The following is a 21433-nucleotide window of genomic DNA, read 5'->3' on the forward strand; positions in this document are numbered from 1 at the left end:
CGCCGGGACCCCCGGGGAGCGCCGGCCGCCTCGTCCCGGCGCGGGGGTCAGCTCGGCGGCGCTCCCCGCCGTAGCCTAGCCGCGAAGGCGAGGCGAGGCGCGGTGCTGTCCGTGTGTGTGGTGGCGGCGCCGCTCGGCTCCCCCCCGCCCGCCCGCCCTCCGCAGCCGGCCCCGCCCGGCCCCGCGGCCCCGCCGCCCGCCCCCGCTGCCGCCACCCCCGGCGGCGCGGCGCGGCTCGACGGGGCGGGTGGCGGGGCCGCCTGGCTCCTGCGCGCCCCAGTGTTTGCGCAGCCGCCCCCCCGCCTGGGGCTGGCTTGGGGCTGGCTCCAGGCTCCCGGGGGCGGGAGGTGATGATTTTCCAGTGGGTATTTGTCAGGTCAGAGTCTGCGCCGCCCGCCGGGCTCCGCGCCTCGCTCCCCGGGTTATTTATTACCTCTCTCCCCGGCGGCAGCGCTGCGGCTCCGGGGGCTGCTGCCAGCAACCGGCGGCGGCGGCGGGGGCCCCGCCGGGGGGTTCTCGAGCAGCGACGGGCCGGCCGGCCCCGCTCCTCGTCTCGCCGCAGCGCGCCAGGCCCAGGGCCGGCCGTGGCCGCCGCTCGGTGCTCGCGGTCGCCCCGCGGCTCTCGGGCAGATGGCGGGGGAGGGGGTGGGGGTGCGGCAGTAGGGAGAAGGCTTTCCTCAGGGCTGGGGGGGGCTGGTTGTTAAAAAGGAGTCTGGAGCCGAGTTGGAGGAAAAGGAATCTAATGTATTTCTATTCGTGATTTGATTTGCTGGAGCTGGAGAGACTGTTACAGCAGAGCATCCCAGCATCCACTGGCGTCCATCAGTTAGCTGAAACTCCTGCTGCCCCGAACAAACTCATCCTTTCCTTAGTCATGAGCTTGGAAGTCGCTGTCAAGCAAGGGAGAAAATGAGGTTCTGCAGACTTCTCAGTGACTGCAGCCCATGCCATTGCACGGCAGGCAGGGAGAGCTTACACTGGTGAGGTCTGTAGCCAGGCAGAGCTGCCCTCGGAGGCTGGTTGCAAAAGGATGAGGCTGCAGCTCACCTCAACACTCATTTGTACCTGCAGGCCAAACGATAGGAGTGAGAAAATAGGTTTGCCTGGGATAGCCTTTGAAGGTCTCTGGGGGGGGTGTGCTTTGTCTGTATAAGGGGGGGAGGTGGACAGTCTGGACTGGAGAATGGGGTCAGAGCTGTGTCAATCTGGCAACCACACAGTAAACTGTTTCCAATGCAGAACTGCTCAAAATCTGCACAATAGACTGCTATGTGATTTACATTTATTATATTTTTGTTGAGTCACTGTATGTAAAGTTGGATTTTTAAGATAAAATTGAATGCAGTCCCTAGGCTGACCTTATCTGCCATTACTGGCTATGTTCCCAGGATACCTTTAATCTAAGGAACCCCCAGTGCTTTCCAGATCTTCATTAGCATTTCACCCTTATTTCAGGTTGTTTGTTTCTTTGCTTGTGGATTTCATGTGTGCCCAATCAGGTTTTTTCCCTTGTCAGTAGACAGTGTGACCAGGGTCCCTCCATGGGTTTTGTCTCTGGGATTGTGACATGAGTCTGCTCAAAGTGATGAGACAGGAACGCCGTAGCATCGGGGAAGGGCTGGATTTGTTGGCTGACTTGTCAGAAGGAAATGTCCCCGTCTTGTGGAGAATTGCCATGGCATATGGGGAAAATGGTCTGGATGGGGATTCCAGTCTAAGCTTTCCCTCTATGCCTTCTGAGTTAGTCTGTCCCTTGGACAGAGGAGAGTTGCTGACTGCTCTTCTTCCTGACAAGAGCAGGCACTTAAGCCAAATCCAGTGATGCAACTCTAAGGGTCCCCATGTGTGACAGACATGTAACCCACGTTTCTTTTGCAAGGTCAAGCAATTCACAATTCAGTCTTGCTCCTGACAGCTTAACTCCTCGCTATTGTTAAGGTGCCTTTCAGACTTAAACTTCTGTGCTGCTTGCGATGTATTAGCCAGTTAAAAAAAAAAAGTGGGCACTAACAAGCATTTCTCTCTCGCAGTGAATTACACCTCTCATCCTGATTAGAACTCCTTGGACACAAGGGAATACCAGAAGCAAAGTAAATATTCTTTTGTTACTTTATAGTTGTATATCTTCCCTGGTGTCACCTGTCTGGAGATGCACCAGGATCCCTGGAGCTCCTGAACCCCCCAGCCTCCCAGTCTGTTGCCCTCATCCCCACTCCCAAGCAGTGCAAGTATGTCCCAAAAGGCATTGCCTCTGGTTAACGGCGAGAGGAGAGAAGAGACCACTATAAACTTCCAGGATGTGTCAGGGCAACGATTGTTACGGGCAGGTTTAAAGAAACATGCATGGAGGGGCCCTTGGTACTCTGGAGGCAATGGGGACTGCACATGCAGGTGGGGAGGCCAGGGGAAAATGCTAACGAGTAAGAGGTGGTTAGCAGCAGTCAGAAGCTGCTAATTATCCCACGCTCCAGCTTGTTCTCATGAGACTGGGAAACTCTCTCTTTGATCCTCCTGCATTTCATCTTATAATTGGATGGGGGTTCCAGATGTTACTGCTGAGCATTTCAGAGAGCTGATGGAAAGATGTATCTTGAATCAAGGGGCCTTGGACAATCCCAGAGGTATTTTCAGTGCTTTGCTAAAGGAGTGCTTGGGACACCATTTACCTTCTTGTCCCTGTTGAGTTATTGCTAGGGTTTATTTGTATTGTCTCCTGAATGGCCTTTTCTTTACCATATACATCCTTAAGCTTCCACCCTTTTTTTACTCAAGTTTCCCGGAGAACAGAGCTGAATCTTTATTTCCTTCTGCTTAGAAGAGCTTTGAATTGGATTGAGTTTGTGTCTCATTGCTGCACTTCTGTATGACTATTTCAATAAATGGATTTACTGATTTAGTGGCATTTAGTGGTAGCGACTGCAGCAGCAAGTCTGAAGATGGCTCCAAGAACATCAATGGAAAGGGAATTTTGAATTTGTCATTGCAAATAGGCATGTTGAAAGCCTGATTCTGGCACCTAGACCTTTTCATGAACAGTACATCCAACCAAAGCAAAACAACTTGAAATACAAAGATGTAGGTTTTGTAATAAGTTGCTCATTAATGGGCTACAGATCAAGGTATTAGCAGAAATCAGCTGGGGAAGATTTTTCCTGTCTATTCTAGGAGGAGACAAATCCAATCCCAAAATGCCTGGTCTCACAGAAGCTCAGATTACAGACTGTCATTGCAGGTTTCTTTGGTATTTCCAGAAGAATTTCTCCTGTGGCACAGTACTGGATGAACGGAGAATGACAGAGACTGAGAAAAAAGGTCTATTCGCTTGAAAAAAAGTTACAACAGTTATCAGTGTAGTTAAAGTACTGTAGGTGTAACAGCATGATCTCTATTATTATTCCAAATAATAATGCCTTTCCCCAGTTGAGTAACACAAATAAGATCAGAAAAGTGCCTCTTTTGGAAAAGCATCCCAAGTGGGAGTTATGCAGTATGAAATGGCTCTATAATTTTAATGGTACATTTCTTGGTGCACACAAGCCCTGCTCTTGTAACGGTCCCGGGGAATGTCACAAAAGAGGGCATTAGTGTTACTAAAGGGCCAACAGTCTTCTAGGGAAATGTTTTCCATAATCCGCTATAATGTGAAATTATACAGTGCCTAGATACCATAGTGACATAGATAGATAGATGGGATGTGCCAGATACTCCCTGTAACAACGTCTTGAAGATCTCCTTATGGATGAAAACACCCAGTCACACACTTATCGTCAAGGCTTATAGCTCCAGATGGAAGAAAAAGCTGCATTCACCCAGGCATGCACGTTCTTGTCTGTCTTACTTGGCTGTTGACCACGGGCACTGCACGGAGCCGTGTCAGCTTCCAGGACTGCTGATAAACAGGAGACTGGGACCCATCATCCCTGTGTTCTCATGAGGCAGAACAAGAGCACAGAGGGGAGAGTGTCTCTGTCCTCTGTAAAATGTTGTGTTTGCCTCCTGAGATAAAGGTTAAAATGCACAGAAGAATCCTCAGCAAGGGGTACCAAAGGTAACATCTCTGGTGGTGCTGAGACACTCAGGGAACAGGGATGGGAACCTCTCAGCCCTGAGCCACTCCTGAGTTACAGTTGAGAAGGCAAGTGGTGGAATCTAAAACTGGTTCACTCTGCAGAGTCTGTGAACGCACTATGGGTACCACAGTCCTTGACTTCTTGAATATGAGCTCTGCTCTGCAAAGAATATGACAGGAAGCAAATACTGAGGAATTTTCAATATGGATGGCTGGAAGTTAACCAGACACATTACTGTGCGAATCTCCATAATCAAGGGCAGGCTGTCTTGCTTCTGGAGCTGAGATTTGGGGCTGGTTTTATGCATTTTTGGGGGAATCTTTTTTTCTTAGATGATGTGAATGTCTGAGCACTGGAGCACAAGCTGTTTCTAGTAGGTCATTCAGATCTCTTTCCCTGCTTTGTCTTGATACAGTCGTTCTAGCTGCTGAAGCCATTTTGGAGCTTTCATGCAGCAGTGGCTGCCATCAGCTCAAAGTGAAGATAAAACTGCACTGCTGAACAGGTCTAAAACGTGCAAAAAGGTGTGGGGCATGCACAAAACTGTATCTTAGTTTGAATGATGTGCTTGCTTGCTTGCTTATTTTCCTGCCACCACAATAAGCAGGACGGGGCCTATGCCTGTGCTTGATGAGACTCCTCCAAAGAAACCCCCTTGGTGATTCAGTAGGTTTAGTTTAAACCCCTTTTTCTCTCAGTAGAATTAAGGATCTGGACAGATGTCAGCCGTTTCAGAAAGGACTCTGAGTTGCTGTCCCATAATTGGCCTTATGACTTCTGGTATCTAGAACCTCCTCCTGTTGTACCACACCAGATGTCCTGACAGCAACAGCATAGGGTGTTTCTTCTGTGAGGATGGAAGCAAATGGTAGGGGCGTATGCAGACTATGAGCATTAGCCATGGGGACCAGGAAACTAAGGGAGTGAAGGGAGGAGAAAGAATGGAGGCTCAGCCCAGAATAATGTGGATATAACATCCCTAACCAAGCCCGTTTACCTGGATTTGCACTATGTCCTGGACTTCTCAAGGTTGACGCTAATAGGGTCACGTTCATGTTACAGAGAGAAATGAATGGCCTGGTTTGCATTACTGTATTTCATGAAGCAAACTACAAATTTGATCAGAATGAGGTATAAAATTGCACAGATGTATATAGCCTCTGTGTGTGTGTGTGTATGTTAATGTGCACGTGTGTACAAACACACAGATTACTTCCAAGAAGCACAACGTATTTGTGGTAGTCTGAAGGTTAATCCAGATTGGGAATTGATTTCCATATCCATTCAGTGAGAACCAATGCAGTCTTTGTAGTTACAACAAAACCCCCAAATATATTAGAACAATGAGCATTCCTCCAGTCAAATACAGCAAATTTCCTGATGAGTTATGCTAGGTCTACTCTCTCAGGTATTAGTAGGAGAGAGAGGGAGAATCTTGCCCTCAAAAACTTAAAAGATCCATAAAGATTTTCTTTTTTTTAGCAAGTAATAATTCTTTGGAAATTAAGGCTAATTAAAAGCAATACCATCCCAATAAATGCATTCAGTTACTTAGTCAAGACAATTTTATATTTGTTTCCTATGATGTTACCATGTGCATCCTAATCAGTGTTTTGCTGTAATTGTGATTAAAGACCATACCTCAGAGGCAGGCTCCTTAAAAACTGAATGAAAGTAACAAGCGGGGGGTGGTAATAGAATTTAGTGTCTTCTGCATATTTACAATGGATTAGGCTTTTTTATTTGAGGGTCAGTGCAGCCTTAACCTATATGCAGTGGTTTACGGCTAATGCCAGCATTGCTTCTGGGTGCAAAGCACACGTGAGAAATTTCTGCATGCTTGATGTACTTAAAAGGGAAGACAGGAACTTAAGAAGATCTCTTTCCTGCACTACTCGTTTTCCATAATTGGCCCCAACTTCCTCCTAAGTCTTTTCCAGGTAGTGAAAAATGAAATGTGTGTTGGAACCCAGCTTTTTGCCCCTTCAGCTGTTGGCACATCTGTTCATCTGCTGAGGATGAGATGCATGTTACCATATGGCTGAAATGTTAGCGACTGAATTTCTGATGACTGCTTCTATAAAGCCAAACTAATATTTCAGCAGCATGTCTCTTACCAGTTGATATGCACAGAACCTCAGGTTTGGTATTTTAGCTCTTCCTGTCTTTTTCAGGGCACAAAACAAAGAAAAATTTGCGTTCTTGTTTACCCAGAATCTATTTTCTGAGTGCACATGCCCGTGCATCTCTGTGTGTCTGTGTCTAACAATGGATGGCCCTCGGTGCCAGGCTGTCACTACTACTGTGTGTGTCAATTGCTACAGGACTGTAGCTGTTCCCATCATTTTATCTGCAGCTATGGCTAACTCTGTGCTATAGACAACAGATGAAAGGAATAGTTTTTGTAAACAGCACAATGTTCAAAATGCCTTTTTATCCTTTTCTTTTGGTGCAAAACTTTAATGTTTCTGACCACGTACAGAGTAGTTTTCTAAGTGTGTGCTGACAATGTGTTTATTTGCATGTGTGCTTTTTGAGTGTGAAGAGTGAGTGAAAATGCTTTGTGCCATGTCTGGATGCAGATTAGTTTTGGCTAAGAAAAGGAAGATGTATGACAAACAAAATCTTTTTCTCCTGCTGTGAACAAAATAGTTATTTGTAAGTATTTTCCAAAGAGTTTAGATGAACAATTTTAGGCATCAGGCATGTAAATTATGCGCAAACTGCATGCTCTGACATTTCTGCATTTGCTGCTTGTGGTGCATTATGGCTCATAATTACTTGGTTTTGCTCAAGTATTGAACCTGAGAGAAACAGAGCTATAGAAATCTATACTATGAGATGGAAATGAATGAGGAGTGTGAGCACCTGAAGAGCAGTACTTCCCCACTCTGCTTTACAGAGATGTTTTCTCTGTTTCATGAGTGAAGAACCTGAGTTTGGAGTCACTAGGTGAATTGCTGCAGTCACACAGCGGCACAAAATAGGCAGAAATAGAAATGGGAATGCCTGACTCCACATGTAGAAAAGTTCAGGTTTGGAAGTCTGACAAACAAATAAAACTTGGTGCTAACTAGTTGCAGCAGGCAGCTTCCCTTGTCCACAAGCATGCTGCGTTTGCTATGAAGCAATGCAAAGGACGGAGCAGAAAAGTTGCTCATCTTCCAAGGAACTCAAATCCCCATGAGAAGATTCAAATGTGTAAATGCCTGTTTACATATTTTTTGAAATTCCCTTTATTTAGTTTTTGTTATTCTTTTCTTAATCTAATCTAAGTTTTTGTTTGATTTAAGCACTCTGTTGCAGTGTAGTCATGGCAACAAGTTTACTTCATTGAGTCTCTTTCTAGGAATGTAAGATTTAAAAGAAAAGAAAAACAAACTCAGACAAGACAAGCCTTCATGTGGTCCTGACCCAGCATTTATTCATAGTCATGGAGGAGGTTCGAGTGAGGAGTGAGTGCAAAGTTGTTTATGTGCATTTGTCTCCTTGAGTTCACTGGAGACTCTGCTTGTGCCTGTGACTGTTTGTAGGTATGTCTTTGAGTATGTTGTGTTCAAATACAACGTACATGGTAGAAGAGACCATGTAAGAGTTCTGGTCACAGTGGCGCTGAAGTTACAGTTGCCTGCCTGTACCGGCGTTGATCTAGGTAGTCTGTGAAACAATTGCAGAGAAAGCACAGCAGCACAAACTTCAGTGAGAATTCCTTACACAAACGTAGGTCCATGTTGATGGAGCTCCTATGTGATATCTTCTCAGAGTACCAGTGTTAATTTAGGAACATTTAACTATGGCAGACGGGCACTTGCTGCAGTCATATCTGAAACTGCAGTATAGACACAGCTCTGACTAGGGCCTATCTGTACATAGTTTCACATTGCTGTAACAGTAATTGTTCAGAAACATTCCTAGTGGCATTTGCACAGCTCTCTCGTGGGGTGCAGTTATACTAGCGGAGAGGTGATGTACGCTAATCCCACTGTTAGTAGGGCAGTGACTACACTACATCAATTTCTAGAAGAGGAGAATAAGAACAATACAAAACCTGTCTGCAGAGATGCCCAATGACTGATTTAAAGACTTTTTAATGTGTTAGCTCTAATTAATGTGTTTGACAGCTGTAAGCCAGCTCAGGTGGTGTGTACTTTAGCACCCCCTAAACTGGTCAAGGCAGGTTCTACCTAGTGTTTAATTTGATCTTTCTAGCATGTATTAAAAGCAGTCACACCTTGATTGCACTAGACTCTTCTGAAACACTACTTCCAAAGGATTAGCTAACAAGGTTCATCGGCCTATCCTAAAAAAAGTGCTGTTTGTCCATGTTTGTATATGCATGTGAATTAAGGGAGAGACCCATGGCTTATTTGTCTGTGGCACTGTTTGATGTTGGGATGGCACGCCTAATGTTATTGTCTTTTCAATGGTCACGATTTTTTTATTGTTTTAACCCAGCAATAGATTCCAACCGTACCCAGATTCTTGGATAGCCAGTTTTTCAGTGTATCTTTTTGTTATTATGATTGTAGGAGGGAAGGCAGGCGGGAAGTTAGGGAAGTGGAGTAGCACAGAGTGATACACAAGTGTTGGGACACAGCCAAGCTTTAGATTAATACGTGACCGTCATTTCACCATCTTTTGATACAGTGAGTTTTTCTGAGCAGTGGCGCAGAGTGGAGCAGCACAAACAAAGGCTTTAGGGGAAAGAGAGAATCTGGTGGAGGCTTTCTTCTGCATTACATCTCTGATATCTCAAGTCTTTCACAACAGTTATGAATTAGCAATAAATAACCTCTGAGGACAGAGGAATAGAGAAGGGAGAAAGATGCATTTTTAATTGCAGTATGCACAAAGAAGTATAGTAAATGCAGAGAGAAGTACAGGGAAGCTGTCCAGAAACTGGGACTGCAAAGGTGGCAGCTCTTGCCTTAGAATGGTCAGAGAGCATGGTTATTAGAACAGCAGCTTTGATACGTAAAGCCTTATTCCATTAGTGATTTCTGTAAATGTTTTTTTTACATCATGGAGACATCACTTGAGTGTAGCTAAACTTGTTGTTTTCCAAAACCTTTGCAGAGAAGGGCAATCTCTTGCTATATTATGGAGGACTAGAACACTGAAGTGTCAAATCAGTAAAAATTTGCTGTTGGTTTTAATGGAAATAGGATTCTGCCCTTTTAATTTAAACTTCTTGTACAGATCTCAAGGTTGATTCTGATCTACATAACCCCAAGATAGCTGAACTTCAACCAGTAAGGAAGAGAGGCGCATCAGTCCTCCTATCATCTCATAGGTTTTCCAGTGTCACGTCCTCTGACAGCACATCACAAAGCAAAATGGTCAGTTGGTGCACAGCCAGCCTCCCAGGGCAGTTGCAGGGTGATTCTTGCTGTGCAGTATGTGCAGCAGCGTACAAAGGTCTCTGAGCTGTAGGCCAGGTGACTGTTTACAGTGTAACCACTATACCAAGTCAGAGAGAACAGAAAATGTGTTCCCTGCATGGGAAGTTATTCATTATTTAGAAGAATGGAGCAGCTAGTTTAGAATTAGTCCTTGCCTCCCAGATAAAACTTCCTTCAATTCTCCCCGACATTTAATTCCTCTAGGGTTAGAGTACTGATCTATTTAGACTGGTCACATAGCTATACAGGGCACTTGTAGGGAAGGTGATTTGGAGGAGACATTTTGTGAAAATAGTTTGAGGAGAGAGTTCCTTAAAGCACCATTGACTGGCCCAGGCTGTCCTCCGGGAAGCTGACAAAATGCCTGGGTTAGATAGGGATGTATGCAATTCACAGCTCCGGTTTGTTGCGTAAGCTTGTACTACCCTGACACTACTTTCAAGAAAGAAAAAACTCTCCAAGTTCCATTTTTCACTCCAATAAATTGGTTCAAAAAAGCGGTGTTCTGTATCAGTGGGATTAAAAAGGGTACAGCTCAGTAGTTCCCAAGAAAGCATTTTTTCAGAGGCAAAGCCTTTTCCAGTGTCTTCCTTCCCAACCCTCCTCCCCCGAATACCAACCTGTGCCCTCCCTGCTCTTGCTCTTGCTGCTGGACTGTCAAAGTATCTCTCATAATGAAGAAGTCTGGCCTGAGGCTACTATTACCTCCAAAACTGATCCCTCTGAGCATGACTCTGGCAGTATGGCTGGCTGTTCACATGCAGTGAGCATAGAGCTGGGCTACACCTGGCAAGGAATGAAAGACAAAATGCAGTGAATCCTGGCTGTTAGACAGCCTTGATGTCCTCTGAGACTGTGAAAGAGACTGAGGAAGGTGTGAATCTGCCTGGCTCAGGAGGTGGTGGTGTGGCTCTCTGGTCTCCTTCCCTGTCTTTTGGTAGGCTCGATGATTTGGGAGGGACAGAGCTGTTGCTTTCCATCATTGATGTGATACTGTCAGGGCAATTATGTGGTAAGATGGGGAAGTGGGGAAAGGAGCTGTTAACTTGAAGTCTTAAAGGTTAACCACCCCGTCTTCTTTGGGGGAAACAACATGATTCAGTTGGATACTACACCAATTGTTGAAAGTCCTGCTTTATTGTCTAAGCTCTTCTGGTGTACAGGACAGAACTTTTCCAGCACAGTTTTGGACTGTGAGACTACATACCTGCTATAATAAGGTCAGCAAGACCAGTGCTATAGATGCTGCTGTGCTGACAGAATGTTGTTATCTGTTCATTTAGCTTAGCTTAGGCAGAGGCTAAGTGGTGCCAGGGACGGCATGTATAGCATCTGTGCTGGAATCCTGCAAAGACAGATGTTCTGGATTAGTTTCTAAACTCAGGCTGGTCATTTTACATGTACCTGGGCATCTCTCTCCCCCCAGCCTCAACCTGTCTTTCCTGTAAAGGGGCAGGGCCTGCATCTGCAATGAATTTTAAAAACACAAAGGACCTTTCATCTCAGTTAGAAACTCTGAAGTTTACTGTCACACATGTAAATAACAAATTACATTTAGGAAGCTTCCCCTCCTTTTACAGGTAGAATAAGGGAGACATATCCAGGACAAGTAGTAACTTATCCTTGAAAGTGGTGTTAGAAAGAGAAAAATCATTATCTCTTAACTTTCAGACCTGTACTTGGAGCACCATCTCTTCTTGTAAAATGCTTTACAGCACAGCTAGCTCTTTGCACTTGTTAACACATTTGACCTGAGAGAAATAAAAGATCTAGCTTTTCTTTCAGTCCAACATGATGTATTCCAGAGGTGGAGAATTAAATGTTGGAAAATGATCACTATGTACTATGTTTACTGTAGTAGTGCCTCTGTGAGCAAGTTAAGAATCATGCTTTCCCTTTGCTAGGTGCCATTGAAGCACACAACAAAAAGACACGGTGATTTGTGCCCCCAGACTTAAAAACATGTCCCAGTCCCTCAGTGGAATTTGCAAAGCATACCTGGTTCTTTCTCTAACCACATGTCCATGGACTTGCTTGGATCTCTCTGATCTGGTCTCCAGTGGTGAATCTGTTTACACTAATCCTGAAAGCTCTACTGTTAAGAGACTGGAGCTGAACAACATCAGACTCCTGCTGTTGGACTCCAGCATCCAGGCAGAGCCCTTGTTCTTTATATTACAGTGGAGAGGAGCAGGGAAGACTTGTTAGGAACTTTTAGTGCTTGTAAGAGACTGATAGAATCAGCCTGCCTCTGTGCCTCTTAAATCCCCCTAAACTTCACTGAGTTCTGCCAGAACACCTTAGGTCTGAGTGAGAAACCCTGCCTGATCCAAGCCATGCACCTTGTATGAAGCCACCAAAATGAGGCCTCGCTCTTCCACTGCTGGACCTCTACACCGCTTGGCCAGTGTACACCTATGTCACGACTGGCATCAGGTGCCTGTTTTTTTCCAGGAATAAAACACAGCCAAGTAGGTGCTGCCCTTCTAGAACGAAAACTCAGCATACTCAGTTACTTATGACTAGGTCCAGATTTGAACCCAGTTTCTGTAGAGGTAAAAAGCAACTGAGCTGACATGCAGTAGGAAAACCCCATGGCAAGTCACCTTTTCCTTTGAAATAAAAGGTAAACAGAAGTTCTCTGGATTAGGAAAGGTTTCATTACAGCTCTTTAATACAGGCAGACTGGATGGTAATGCAAAGTGCTGTTAGGTTTGAGTGTGCATCCAAACCACAGAGATCTGAGAAGTCTCGAAGTACGTACCATGGAAGGATTTGTTCCTGGAGGATGAAGGCCACTCTTGTTCTGCTCTCCTGTGACCCCTCCTGGAGGAAGCATGGAGACTTTTCTTTGGAGAAGGCTGCGGCCAAGGTTTCTCTGCATTTGGAGATGAAGTTGCCATAAGGAAAAGAGGTGGAAGAAGAGTAGTAACCCTTGTGGCTGTAAAAATGAAAGAAGGCTTGAGAAAAAAATACCCACTCCCTTGTAAAATGTGAAAAGAAATCAGTCCCATGAAGCCAAGTTACAAAGAAGGTGGAGTCAAAGGAGGTCTGAAGTAGTTCTCAAGCCTTTGCAGAGAGCTCTGTCTAGTTCTAGGTGTGCCGGGCATGGTTTTCTGGGAGCGTAAGAGCAAGCAGTTCTTCTCACTGTCTGGCCTTCTCACCTGACCTCCATCCAGAAGCCACTTACACCCTCTCACAGAGAATGCCTTGTGTCTCCTGGAGCTGCTTCCAAGCATTTTCCTTGGTTCATTAGGTGATAATAGAAAGTGATTTTCCCCGTCATCTTGAGCAATCAGAAGCATTAAGAGTAAGAGCCTAAGCCTGAAAGGCTAAATGAGAGGGTTTGATGGGTATGTACATCTGCCTTCTTCATTAGAGCAAGAAGCAAGGATGCCTCCCAGAGCTGGCATTTCTTGAGAATAAATAGGCAAGAAACAAGGATCATGGTCAAGTAGCGTCAAGAGAAAACTGAGGTTTGGGGCTTGGATTCTATTCCCATATCTGCTGAACCCCAGAGAGGCAGTTTCCTCCACCTTGACTGGTATAGAAGTTCCCCTAAGTGGTCCATTAGTGGAGTTTTTGTAGAGAGGGGTACTTAGCACTGAGAGCTTGGGGGGGAGGGGGTGGTGGCAGAAAATAACACCTGTGAGATCTCAGGAAGATCACTGGATGCACAGATGTGAACTCATCACCTGTATTAGCCTGTATTCACTCATAGTGGGACTCAGTACTGCATAACCCCGGTGTGAGTACAGCATTCATGTTCTCCATCTCAAGCCTCTTTACGCTTCAGCTTCTCCACTGGTAAAACGAAGCTAAAAGCAGCTTCCTCAAAAAGGTGTGAGGAGGAGGTGGTGTTCTTTCTCCTTGTCTGTGAATGCTCTGAGATCATCTGAGAGATGGTGCTGAAGTGCCAGGGGCTATTATTGCTCAGAAAGTACCCTGCTAACTATGTCAATGGCTGATTGTCACACCAGCAAGTCCATGTCGGGCTGGCTGGAAGGCAAGTTCAACTTTCGACAAGGTCCCCTAGTAAGAGAGCAAGTAATGAGACACACCTTGGGACAAAGAACTTCATGGTAGTGTTCTGGGAACTCTTAAGACAGAACCCATACAGAACTCTTGCTGTTCTTCCACCTTGTAAGACTTGTGGGGCATATTCCTTGTACTGTGTTTAAGGAGATAATTTATTTTTCTTTCCCTTCTAGGTGGGATTCTTTCTGCGTAGTCGATCCTACTTACTATCCAAAGGTAGGGGACTCGTCTTGTTGATGTGACAAATCTCTGTAACAACTGTGCAACTTAATTTTGGGTCCGTGTTGTCCTCTCGGGGCAGTTTCACATGGACCTTGTGCCATGCCTGCCACAGCTCGCAATGGAAAACAAATTTATACCCGTGTCTCCTGACCCTTGCTACATCACCACATGGGAAACGAGAAGGCTCTGCCCGCCTTCTCGAGGTATGGTGACAAGAGCAGCCTGCCCAGGAGAGCAAGCGGCCGGCCTTCCCGCACGGGAGCACACCCCCCGCTGGGTGCCCGTGCCCCCCCGCCGCCGCCGCCCGCCGAAGTCGGGGCCCCCGGGCCGCCCCGCCGGGCTGGCGGCTGCTGGTGCTGGCCGCGCCGTCCGTCGCTCACCCCCCGCCCGCCGCCGGCGCGGCGCTTGCAAGCGCCTCTGCTGTTTAAATGGGCCAAGTTGGAGAAGCGGCGGCGGAGGGAAATCTTGTTTGGTCAGAGTCTCTGAACTATACTGTGACTTCTGCGCACAGATCAATATATGTCTGTCCCAGCGCGGAGGGCAGCCCGGGCCTGTAGCCCCACACAGCGGAGCATTTATGGTCTGGGGGCAGAGCGCCCGCCGTGCCGTGGCGCGAGCTCGCGGGGATATAAACGTGGATGTCTGTCTGTGCACACGCACACACATGTAGATGTGTGTAATGCAATAACATGCTTTTTAAAATGTTGTGCAGGAGTGGAAATTAAACGCCAACTCGCAGTGATCGTAAAGGCTTCGGTGGGAGCGGGGCGAGGCCGCACTGTGCAGGTGGCGGTGGGCGGCCCCCGGGAAACTTCCCCGCGCCCGGGCGGCTGGAGCCCGGCGGACAGAGCCGGGGGCACCGACCGCCCCGCGCCCGGCGGCGGCGGGAGGGGAGGAGCGCGGCATAGCGGCGGGGGCGCAGCATTTAATTGTAATTATTGCATATAAATAAATAAACCAGGTGTCAGTTTAAAGGAAGGAGGGGGGCAGGGTGAAAGGGGGCTGGGTGGGCGGCGGCGAACCCTCCAGCCTGGTGAGAAGGTGGGTCGATCTAGGGGAATCAATAAGCTGCTTTTTTTTTTTTTTTTTTTTTTTTTTTTTAACCAAAATAATGTCTACGGCAGCGGAGACCTCTCCGAGATGTCAGGTATTAGTCCAGAGGGGCAGATCTGCGAGCCACACAGCAGCTCCCGGGTCTACGGTACATTAGCCTCTCCGTGGGAGAGGGATCCCAGACAGCTCTGCTGGGGAGCCAGCCCAGGAGATTTGTTAGCGGGCTGCTCCGGGGGATACCAGCCACCTCCGGCACCCGAGCGCCAAAGGTGCTTGTGTTGCTGCTGCTGCTGCTGCTGGCGCGTTTCATCCAAACTCCAGCCAGAGCGGGGGCAAGTTGAACCGGAGACATTAGAGCCACTGTGGTTTGGAGAGACGAGGGCGCACGGGGAGCGCAGCAGCACCATGCCTGCTATCAAGAAGGAGCGACTTGACAGGGAAGAGATGGCCCTGGCAGCTTTTAACCAGCCCATGGAAACCTTACCTGACTATCTCGCCCCTCTGGCTGCCGCTGCCATTCCGGTGGTAACCCCGCACCCGCCGGCTTACGACCAGATCTTCGCCCACCGCACGTACCTGGGCTTCCACGAGACCCACCACCCCCACCCCCCCCCACCTCCCCGAGGACCTGATGCTGGAGAGGTTTTCCTCCATCCCGGATTTCCAGCCCTTCTTTGACAACGGAGAGCCTTGCATCGAGGTGGAGTGCGGGGAGAACAAGGCGCTGCTCTACATCAGTAAGTTGTGCCAGGGGAGCAAAGGACCCTCTATCCGGTACCGGGGAGAGTGGCTCACCCCCAACGAGTTCCAGTTTGTCAGCGGCAGGGAGACGGCCAAGGACTGGAAGCGCAGCATCAGGCACAAAGGTAAAGGCGCCGCTCGGCGTATGCCAGGGTCCCCGCGCGGCTCCGCTCCCCCGAGCACCCTGCCTCCCGCTCCCGTGCTCTGGCCGCGGGCCCGGGGGGGCTTGCTGCCTGCGGGCGCTCACACGGGGGGGGGAGCCCGGGACCTGGTCTCCTGTGGCCGTGCCCCCCTCCCCCGCGCACACGGGTCCCTCTCTACCCGTTCCCCTCACCGAGCGCCCCGGTACCGGGCTCTCCGGAGGGCGGCGAAGTTTTCCGAGCGATTTGGGAACAGTTTTTTGGTTGTGTGTGTGGTTTTTTTTTTTTTGTGGTTTTTTTTTTCTTTTGGGGGGGGGGGGGGGGCGGGGGGACGACGTCTCGTGTCTTTTGGAGATAAGTTTCGTTTGGCGCAGGCAGCGGTTTGGCCAGCGGACAAATGCCGGTGTGGGGGCGGCGGGGCGCGGAAGCCGGCCGCCCGTGCGTGCCGGCGGCGGCGGGGGAACGACGGCCCCGCCGCGCCGAGCGAGCCCAGGCACCGGCGGGGCGGCAGGCGGGGCGGAGGGGGTGTTCCCCTCGCAGCTGGGTGGTGCGGGACCTCCGCGGCGCTGGCGGCTGCTGACGGGAGCCTGCCCTGCCTCCCTCCCCTCCCCTCCCGCCCGCGGTGCAGCCCGAGCCAGCGCCGCAGTCCCGGCACCGGGGCCACTGGTGCGGGCGGCAGGTGGAGAGCGGGGCCGGGGCGGGGGGGGAGCGGGAGAGGAGAATCAGTGCGACACGTAATTAGCTGAGAGCTGGCGGTGTCAGCCCAGGGGTCTGAGGAGTTATTAGGAGGTGACTGACACCTCGCCTTGTTTATTGATCGCCAGAGAAAAGGGGAATAACTTCGGGGGCTGCGCTAATTGTCATTACTCCACTCATCTCTTCTGTTTCTTTTATTACTGGGCTCCTGGCTGCCATCAGGAAATCTCAATTCCTTTGGGGTGAGTCAGGAGGACTGAGGTTGAAATGGTCGGAGGAGCAGGGGGGGGAGGCGCCGAGCGGGCTGCCCCGCTCGCACGGGCCGGCCCCCGCCGCGGGGCTGGCTGCGCGGGTGGCGTGGGCAGCGCGGAGCCCCCCGCGCGGGTGCGCGCAGGCTGCGCGGGCTGGCGGCGGCGCCTTCTGCCCCGGCTCCCCCTGGCTGCGGAAGCGCCGGTACCGAGGCTAGGCAGGGGCTCGCCAGGGCTGCGCTGGTGCTACCTTCCACGGGTATCTGCATGGGAGAAAGTTCGATGAAGGGGCGGGCAGGGGGGTGGGTGCTGGCAGGCAGGCAAGGGGAGGGGTGTTTGTAGGGAAGGAGACGCGTGCTTTTCCCTCCCCCGTTCCTTAAATACTTTCCTTTTATAAAGATGCTGATCCTTTTTCTTCTTCTTTTCTTCTTCTCTGCATCTAGGGAAAAGTTTGAAGACTCTTATGTCCAAAGGAATCTTACAGGTACATCCTCCAATCTGTGATTGCCCTGGGTGTCGAATTTCGTCTCCAGTGGTAAGATTATTGTTAAACTATGTGCTTTAGTTAAGACATCTCCCCTCCGCCTCCTTCCCTTAAAAAAATCCCTTTGCTTCCGAGATGATGAAACCGTGAACTCTGAGGGCTAGTCGTTGAGTCTGTGCCAGAGCACTGCTTGCACGGCGAGTGTACCCGCAGTCTAGTGGCAAGGCTAGCAGAAGAGGGGTTTGCTAACAGAGGAGGTGGGAAGAGCAGTGTTTGATCTAAAGGATGCAACATACAGTGTGACTGCATAGTTTTCAGGGGGAGCTGTCTATACGCAAACGGCAGATCGTTCATCAGCCTCTTCCCTGTTCTCATCCCTTCATTTTTGTGTATTGTGCAGAGGTGTAAAATGGCTAAATAAAGCAAAAGGGAATTACAATCGCACCCATGTGTTAAGAGTCGGAACAGTTTACAAGCCAGTAGTGAATTTTGTTAGATAAACTTCAGGAGGAGCAGGCTCATCTTAAACGTTTACAACTTTTACAACATTCATGTCACATATCACAGTGATTTCTTTTATAGATCTTTTCTTTTCAACTTTTGATTTCCTTGTGTTTTCTGCTGTCTGCCTTTATCCTAAGACTTCCAAAATGTCTATACAACATCGGTGTTTTCATGAAAAAGATGTTGATGCTATAAATAAAAGGCTACTGAAATCACAGTAAACGAAGGCATTAAAAACAGTTCATCATGTGTAAAAATAACCATAAAATACAGTAACATCTAAACAGGATGGCAAAGCTGTTTGTGGAGCTAAAGCAGGTCTTGGTCTGAAAAAAACCAACTTGAGTATTGCCAGTAGCACTGTGGAAACAGATGCAGGTGGAAATTTATGTCCTTTAACTGCTGAAATCAACTATTTTTTCTTTTACTGTTTCTTTGAGATCAAACGGACAGTCTCTTTTCACATGCAGTATCTCTGCAGCAATTTCGCATGACAGAATTGTGAATTTAAATTATTTCTGCATAGTATGTATGTGTGCATGCGTGCTTATGTATACAAATACATACATTGACATGAGAAGGGGCTTAGAGCAACAACTAACAATTACATAAATTAATGTGAAGATACCATGAAGAGATGCAGGTCTCTTGTGTCTGTTTTGCGTAGCAGCAGTCCATACTAAAGCAGTAACTGTCCACCAAGCTTACGAGTACTAGATACTGCAGCATTGCCATGGTATTTCAAACTCAGCAAGGCAGATAGACTGAAACCCAGCTTTTCCAACGGACTTACGTAGTTCCTCTGACTTTACAGGGCAAAGTGCAACGTGCTGTAATAAGCTTTCTCCAGTTTTGAGCTTTGCATATGCTTTAGTTACCAGTCATGCATCAGAGGCAGCCAACGAGCAAGGGCTCTGTGGACCAAAGTGATGCCACAGTTGCTGGTGGTGTTGAGAAGTGTCTGGCTAGATGATGCTGTACTGGTTGCTTTCTGGGTACCAAGTTGTATTAGGTGGTAGCCAGAATGGCACATTGTGCTTTTCAAGCAGCAACGTTTTTAGGAGTGGTACAGGGATACACTATGCATTTACAGATGGGAAGGCAGCTCTGCATGAAACAAGTGCATTTTTTTTAAAACTGAACTGAATTTGAGAAGCTCAGATAGAGGAAAGAAGAGGTTGGTGTAGTTTTGGGAAAGAAGTAAATCCTTCTGGACTTGCCTCCTACAGCTTTCCCAGCTGTGTAAATTAGTTAGAGGGGGGAGACTTTGCGCTGCAAGGACAAAACCAAGTAAGAGCTTTTATCAGAACTCTGCTTCTTCTCGGTGCTCACTGCATATTCTGAATTAGAACATATACCTGACTCAACAATTCACATTTTGAACTGGAAATCTTTTGGTAGTGCCTTGTCATAGCTACATGCACACGTTCAAAACGGCTACACAAGAAGGAGGATTAAAAATTGGGCAGAGTTGATCTTTCCCGATTTAGTGATCATTGATTTAAGCACCACAGAGATCAAAGGGCCGTTTCTCCTCAAACGTAGAAATGATTTGTATTTTATAGCGTAGGTAAGTAGAGACTTGCAGTGCCTGGGTCCTCGTGCTACTGTGTTATCACTGGCAGGGACGGAGGCGGGGAGCAATCCAGTCAGCAGCTGGTTCTACTGCCCCGAAATCGGGCCAGGAACAGGCCAGAACAACCCAAAGCGCTGCCTTTGTCAGGGGCAGGGGGCAAAGCAGAGCAGGGGCAAGGCCAGCTGCTCTGGGCATGTGAATCCTCCTGTGTGCTCGCTGCCGCAGGCACGGCAGCGCTGCCGGGGCTCATCCCTCGGGAAAGGGTCACATCCAGCTGCCCCCCGACCAGACGGGAAGCAGCAGCAGCAGCGGCTGTTCCTCCGGAGGCCCCGGGCTCCTTTCGGGGTCGGGGGGAGGAGGGGTTGCGCCGGGGAGGAAATTGCATCGTGCCGCCGACTCGGGTTTGGAAACCGCGGCTGCCGAGCCGTGCACCCCCGCCGCTGGCCGCGCCTGGCGCGGCACCAGTGGGGCCGGGTCCTCGCCATAAAACCGAGCCCTCCGGACACCGCGCCCCCCCCCCCATTCCCATTCCATTCCCATTTCCCGTCCCAGCACTGACCCAGCCGGGCCGGCCCCCGGCCCCCCCACCCGGCGCTGGCGCCGCGCCGCCCCCGCCGCTTCCCCCCCCCGGCCGCGGTGCCGGCAGTGCCGAGGGCGCCCCGGGAAAGCGGCGCCCGGCCCCGCCGCCCCCCGCCGCCCCGTCGCAGCTCGTTTGCTGCAGCTGCAGACAGCGGCCGGCGCCGGGTCCCCTCCGCCACCGACCGGCGGTTTCCTGCGAGGCGGAGAGGGAGCAGCCGCGTCGCGCCGGCCGCTCTGGCGCCTCCTCCCCCGGGCCGCGGCCACGGCCGCCCGCGCGCCGGCAGCCATCAATCAGCGGCGGGGCGGGGGGGCCGCTGCCGCCCGGGGGGACGGCAGGGGGATGCAGGAGGGCCCCGCAGGGTCGCTCCGAACTGGGAGGGGGGTGCGGGGGGAAACCCCCGGGCACGGGGGCGCGCAGGAGGCCCCCTCCGGAGTCGGAGAGGGCTCCCCCCGTGCCGCCGTGGGGCCGGGAGGGCAGGGCTTGCCCCCAGGCCGGGTGGCTGCCTTGTCCCAGGTCTGCAGGGACGGGGAGTGGGGTGCTGTGCCCCCACCCCTGTCTCCTTCTGGAGGTTGCCTCTGCCTCTGATTTTCCCATCCCCTTTTCCCTGCACCCCAGGTCTTTCAGATCTGGAGGGGAGAAATGGCACAGCTCTGGGTCCCTGCAGTGTTTCGGAGTGCGGGGTGCCAAGCCTTCACCACCTAAGTTGTGAGCTGTGAACAGGGGCCTTCCCTACATTTGTACTTGCCAGTGCTGGGCAGACAGTTCATCTTGTTTGTAGCCCTGGATGGATTTCAGTCCAGTCTGGTGAAACCCGTTCGCTACGGCATTCTGGCTGTCCCCATCGAGCTGCCCTGTGTGCTCCAAACACCGTTCACGCGTGCTTTCCATCTCCACTTTCAAACCCACAGCCGGGGCACGTCTTCTCAGTGTGCTCACCGGCAGCAGTCTTTTCACCCAGAGGGTGGGGGAAACCAAATGGTCTTCAGAACAGCACTAAAAGCTTTATTCCTAAACCATATTATCTTAGATTTGTGAAGTCCAGCATGGTGTATCCAGTGTAACAGCAGAAAGGCATTGCTCAATGGTAGGTATACTTCGATTGTTTCCCTTATCAGAGTGTGACCAGTGCTGTATTTTTCGTACTAGTCATGCTGCCTCTGAAAGTGTGTTAGGACTGGACGCTGACTGCTCCTCCTCGTCCTCTTTTCCCACTTTTCTTGGACAGGGTGCCTGTTGGAAAGGTGACCCACGTTGGAGTTTGAGGTTCGGATCACAGGTAAAGAAGGAGAGGCAAGCTTTCAGAAAGCTATTGTGATATGGCCATATTCAAACAAAACAAAAAGCACAACAGAATATTTTATTTTATTTTCTTTTATTCCATCTCCTTGGTTGCATGTCGAGACACACGGTAATTGTGCGTTATTTGGTTAATGACAATGGCAGTTCGTTTGCTTGCTGGGGCTGTGTTTTGGTTTGATTTATATGTGATTCTTTTCATTTGCTTCTCATCGTTGTTGTTTTCTTTTGATGCCCCTGAGGTTAATGCATTAGTTCAAGACTGTCAAGAATGGAAAAAGTAACTGTTTGCTTACTTAAAAACCTGAATGCCAGCAATCAGCAAGATCTCTGTTATTTGGCCCAAGATTTCTGAGCATTCTCCTGTCTCCCTGTTTTCAGAG

At 49.4% G+C, this 21433-nt stretch overlaps 1 protein-coding gene and 1 long non-coding RNA gene across 4 annotated transcripts in view; one reads left to right on the top strand and one right to left on the bottom strand.

Annotated features, from left to right (window-relative positions):
* The window catches only part of SAMD11 (sterile alpha motif domain containing 11), a 158582-nt gene that overhangs the window by 13163 nt on the left and 123986 nt on the right, over nt 1-21433 (top strand). The window contains 4 exon segments of the mRNA XM_056333045.1: nt 13684-13726; nt 14857-15384; nt 15386-15651; nt 17054-17145. Coding sequence (XP_056189020.1) covers nt 14873-15384; nt 15386-15651; nt 17054-17145 — 870 coding nt within the window. The 5' untranslated portion in view covers nt 13684-13726; nt 14857-14872.
* Nucleotides 741-14834, bottom strand: LOC130146665 (uncharacterized). 3 transcript variants are annotated; one of them, XR_008820978.1, is made up of 3 exons: nt 10680-14834; nt 10178-10258; nt 741-1065 (listed from the first exon to the last, which is right to left on the bottom strand). It is a non-coding gene; the product is annotated as an uncharacterized LOC130146665 (long non-coding RNA). The 3 variants fall into 3 exon arrangements; XR_008820979.1 differs by having other exon boundaries at nt 741-890; nt 977-1065; nt 10178-14834; XR_008820977.1 differs by having other exon boundaries at nt 10178-10817; nt 12237-14833.

This window comes from Falco biarmicus, chromosome 3 (assembly GCF_023638135.1).
Source record: "Falco biarmicus isolate bFalBia1 chromosome 3, bFalBia1.pri, whole genome shotgun sequence".
NCBI lineage: Eukaryota > Metazoa > Chordata > Aves > Falconiformes > Falconidae > Falco > Falco biarmicus.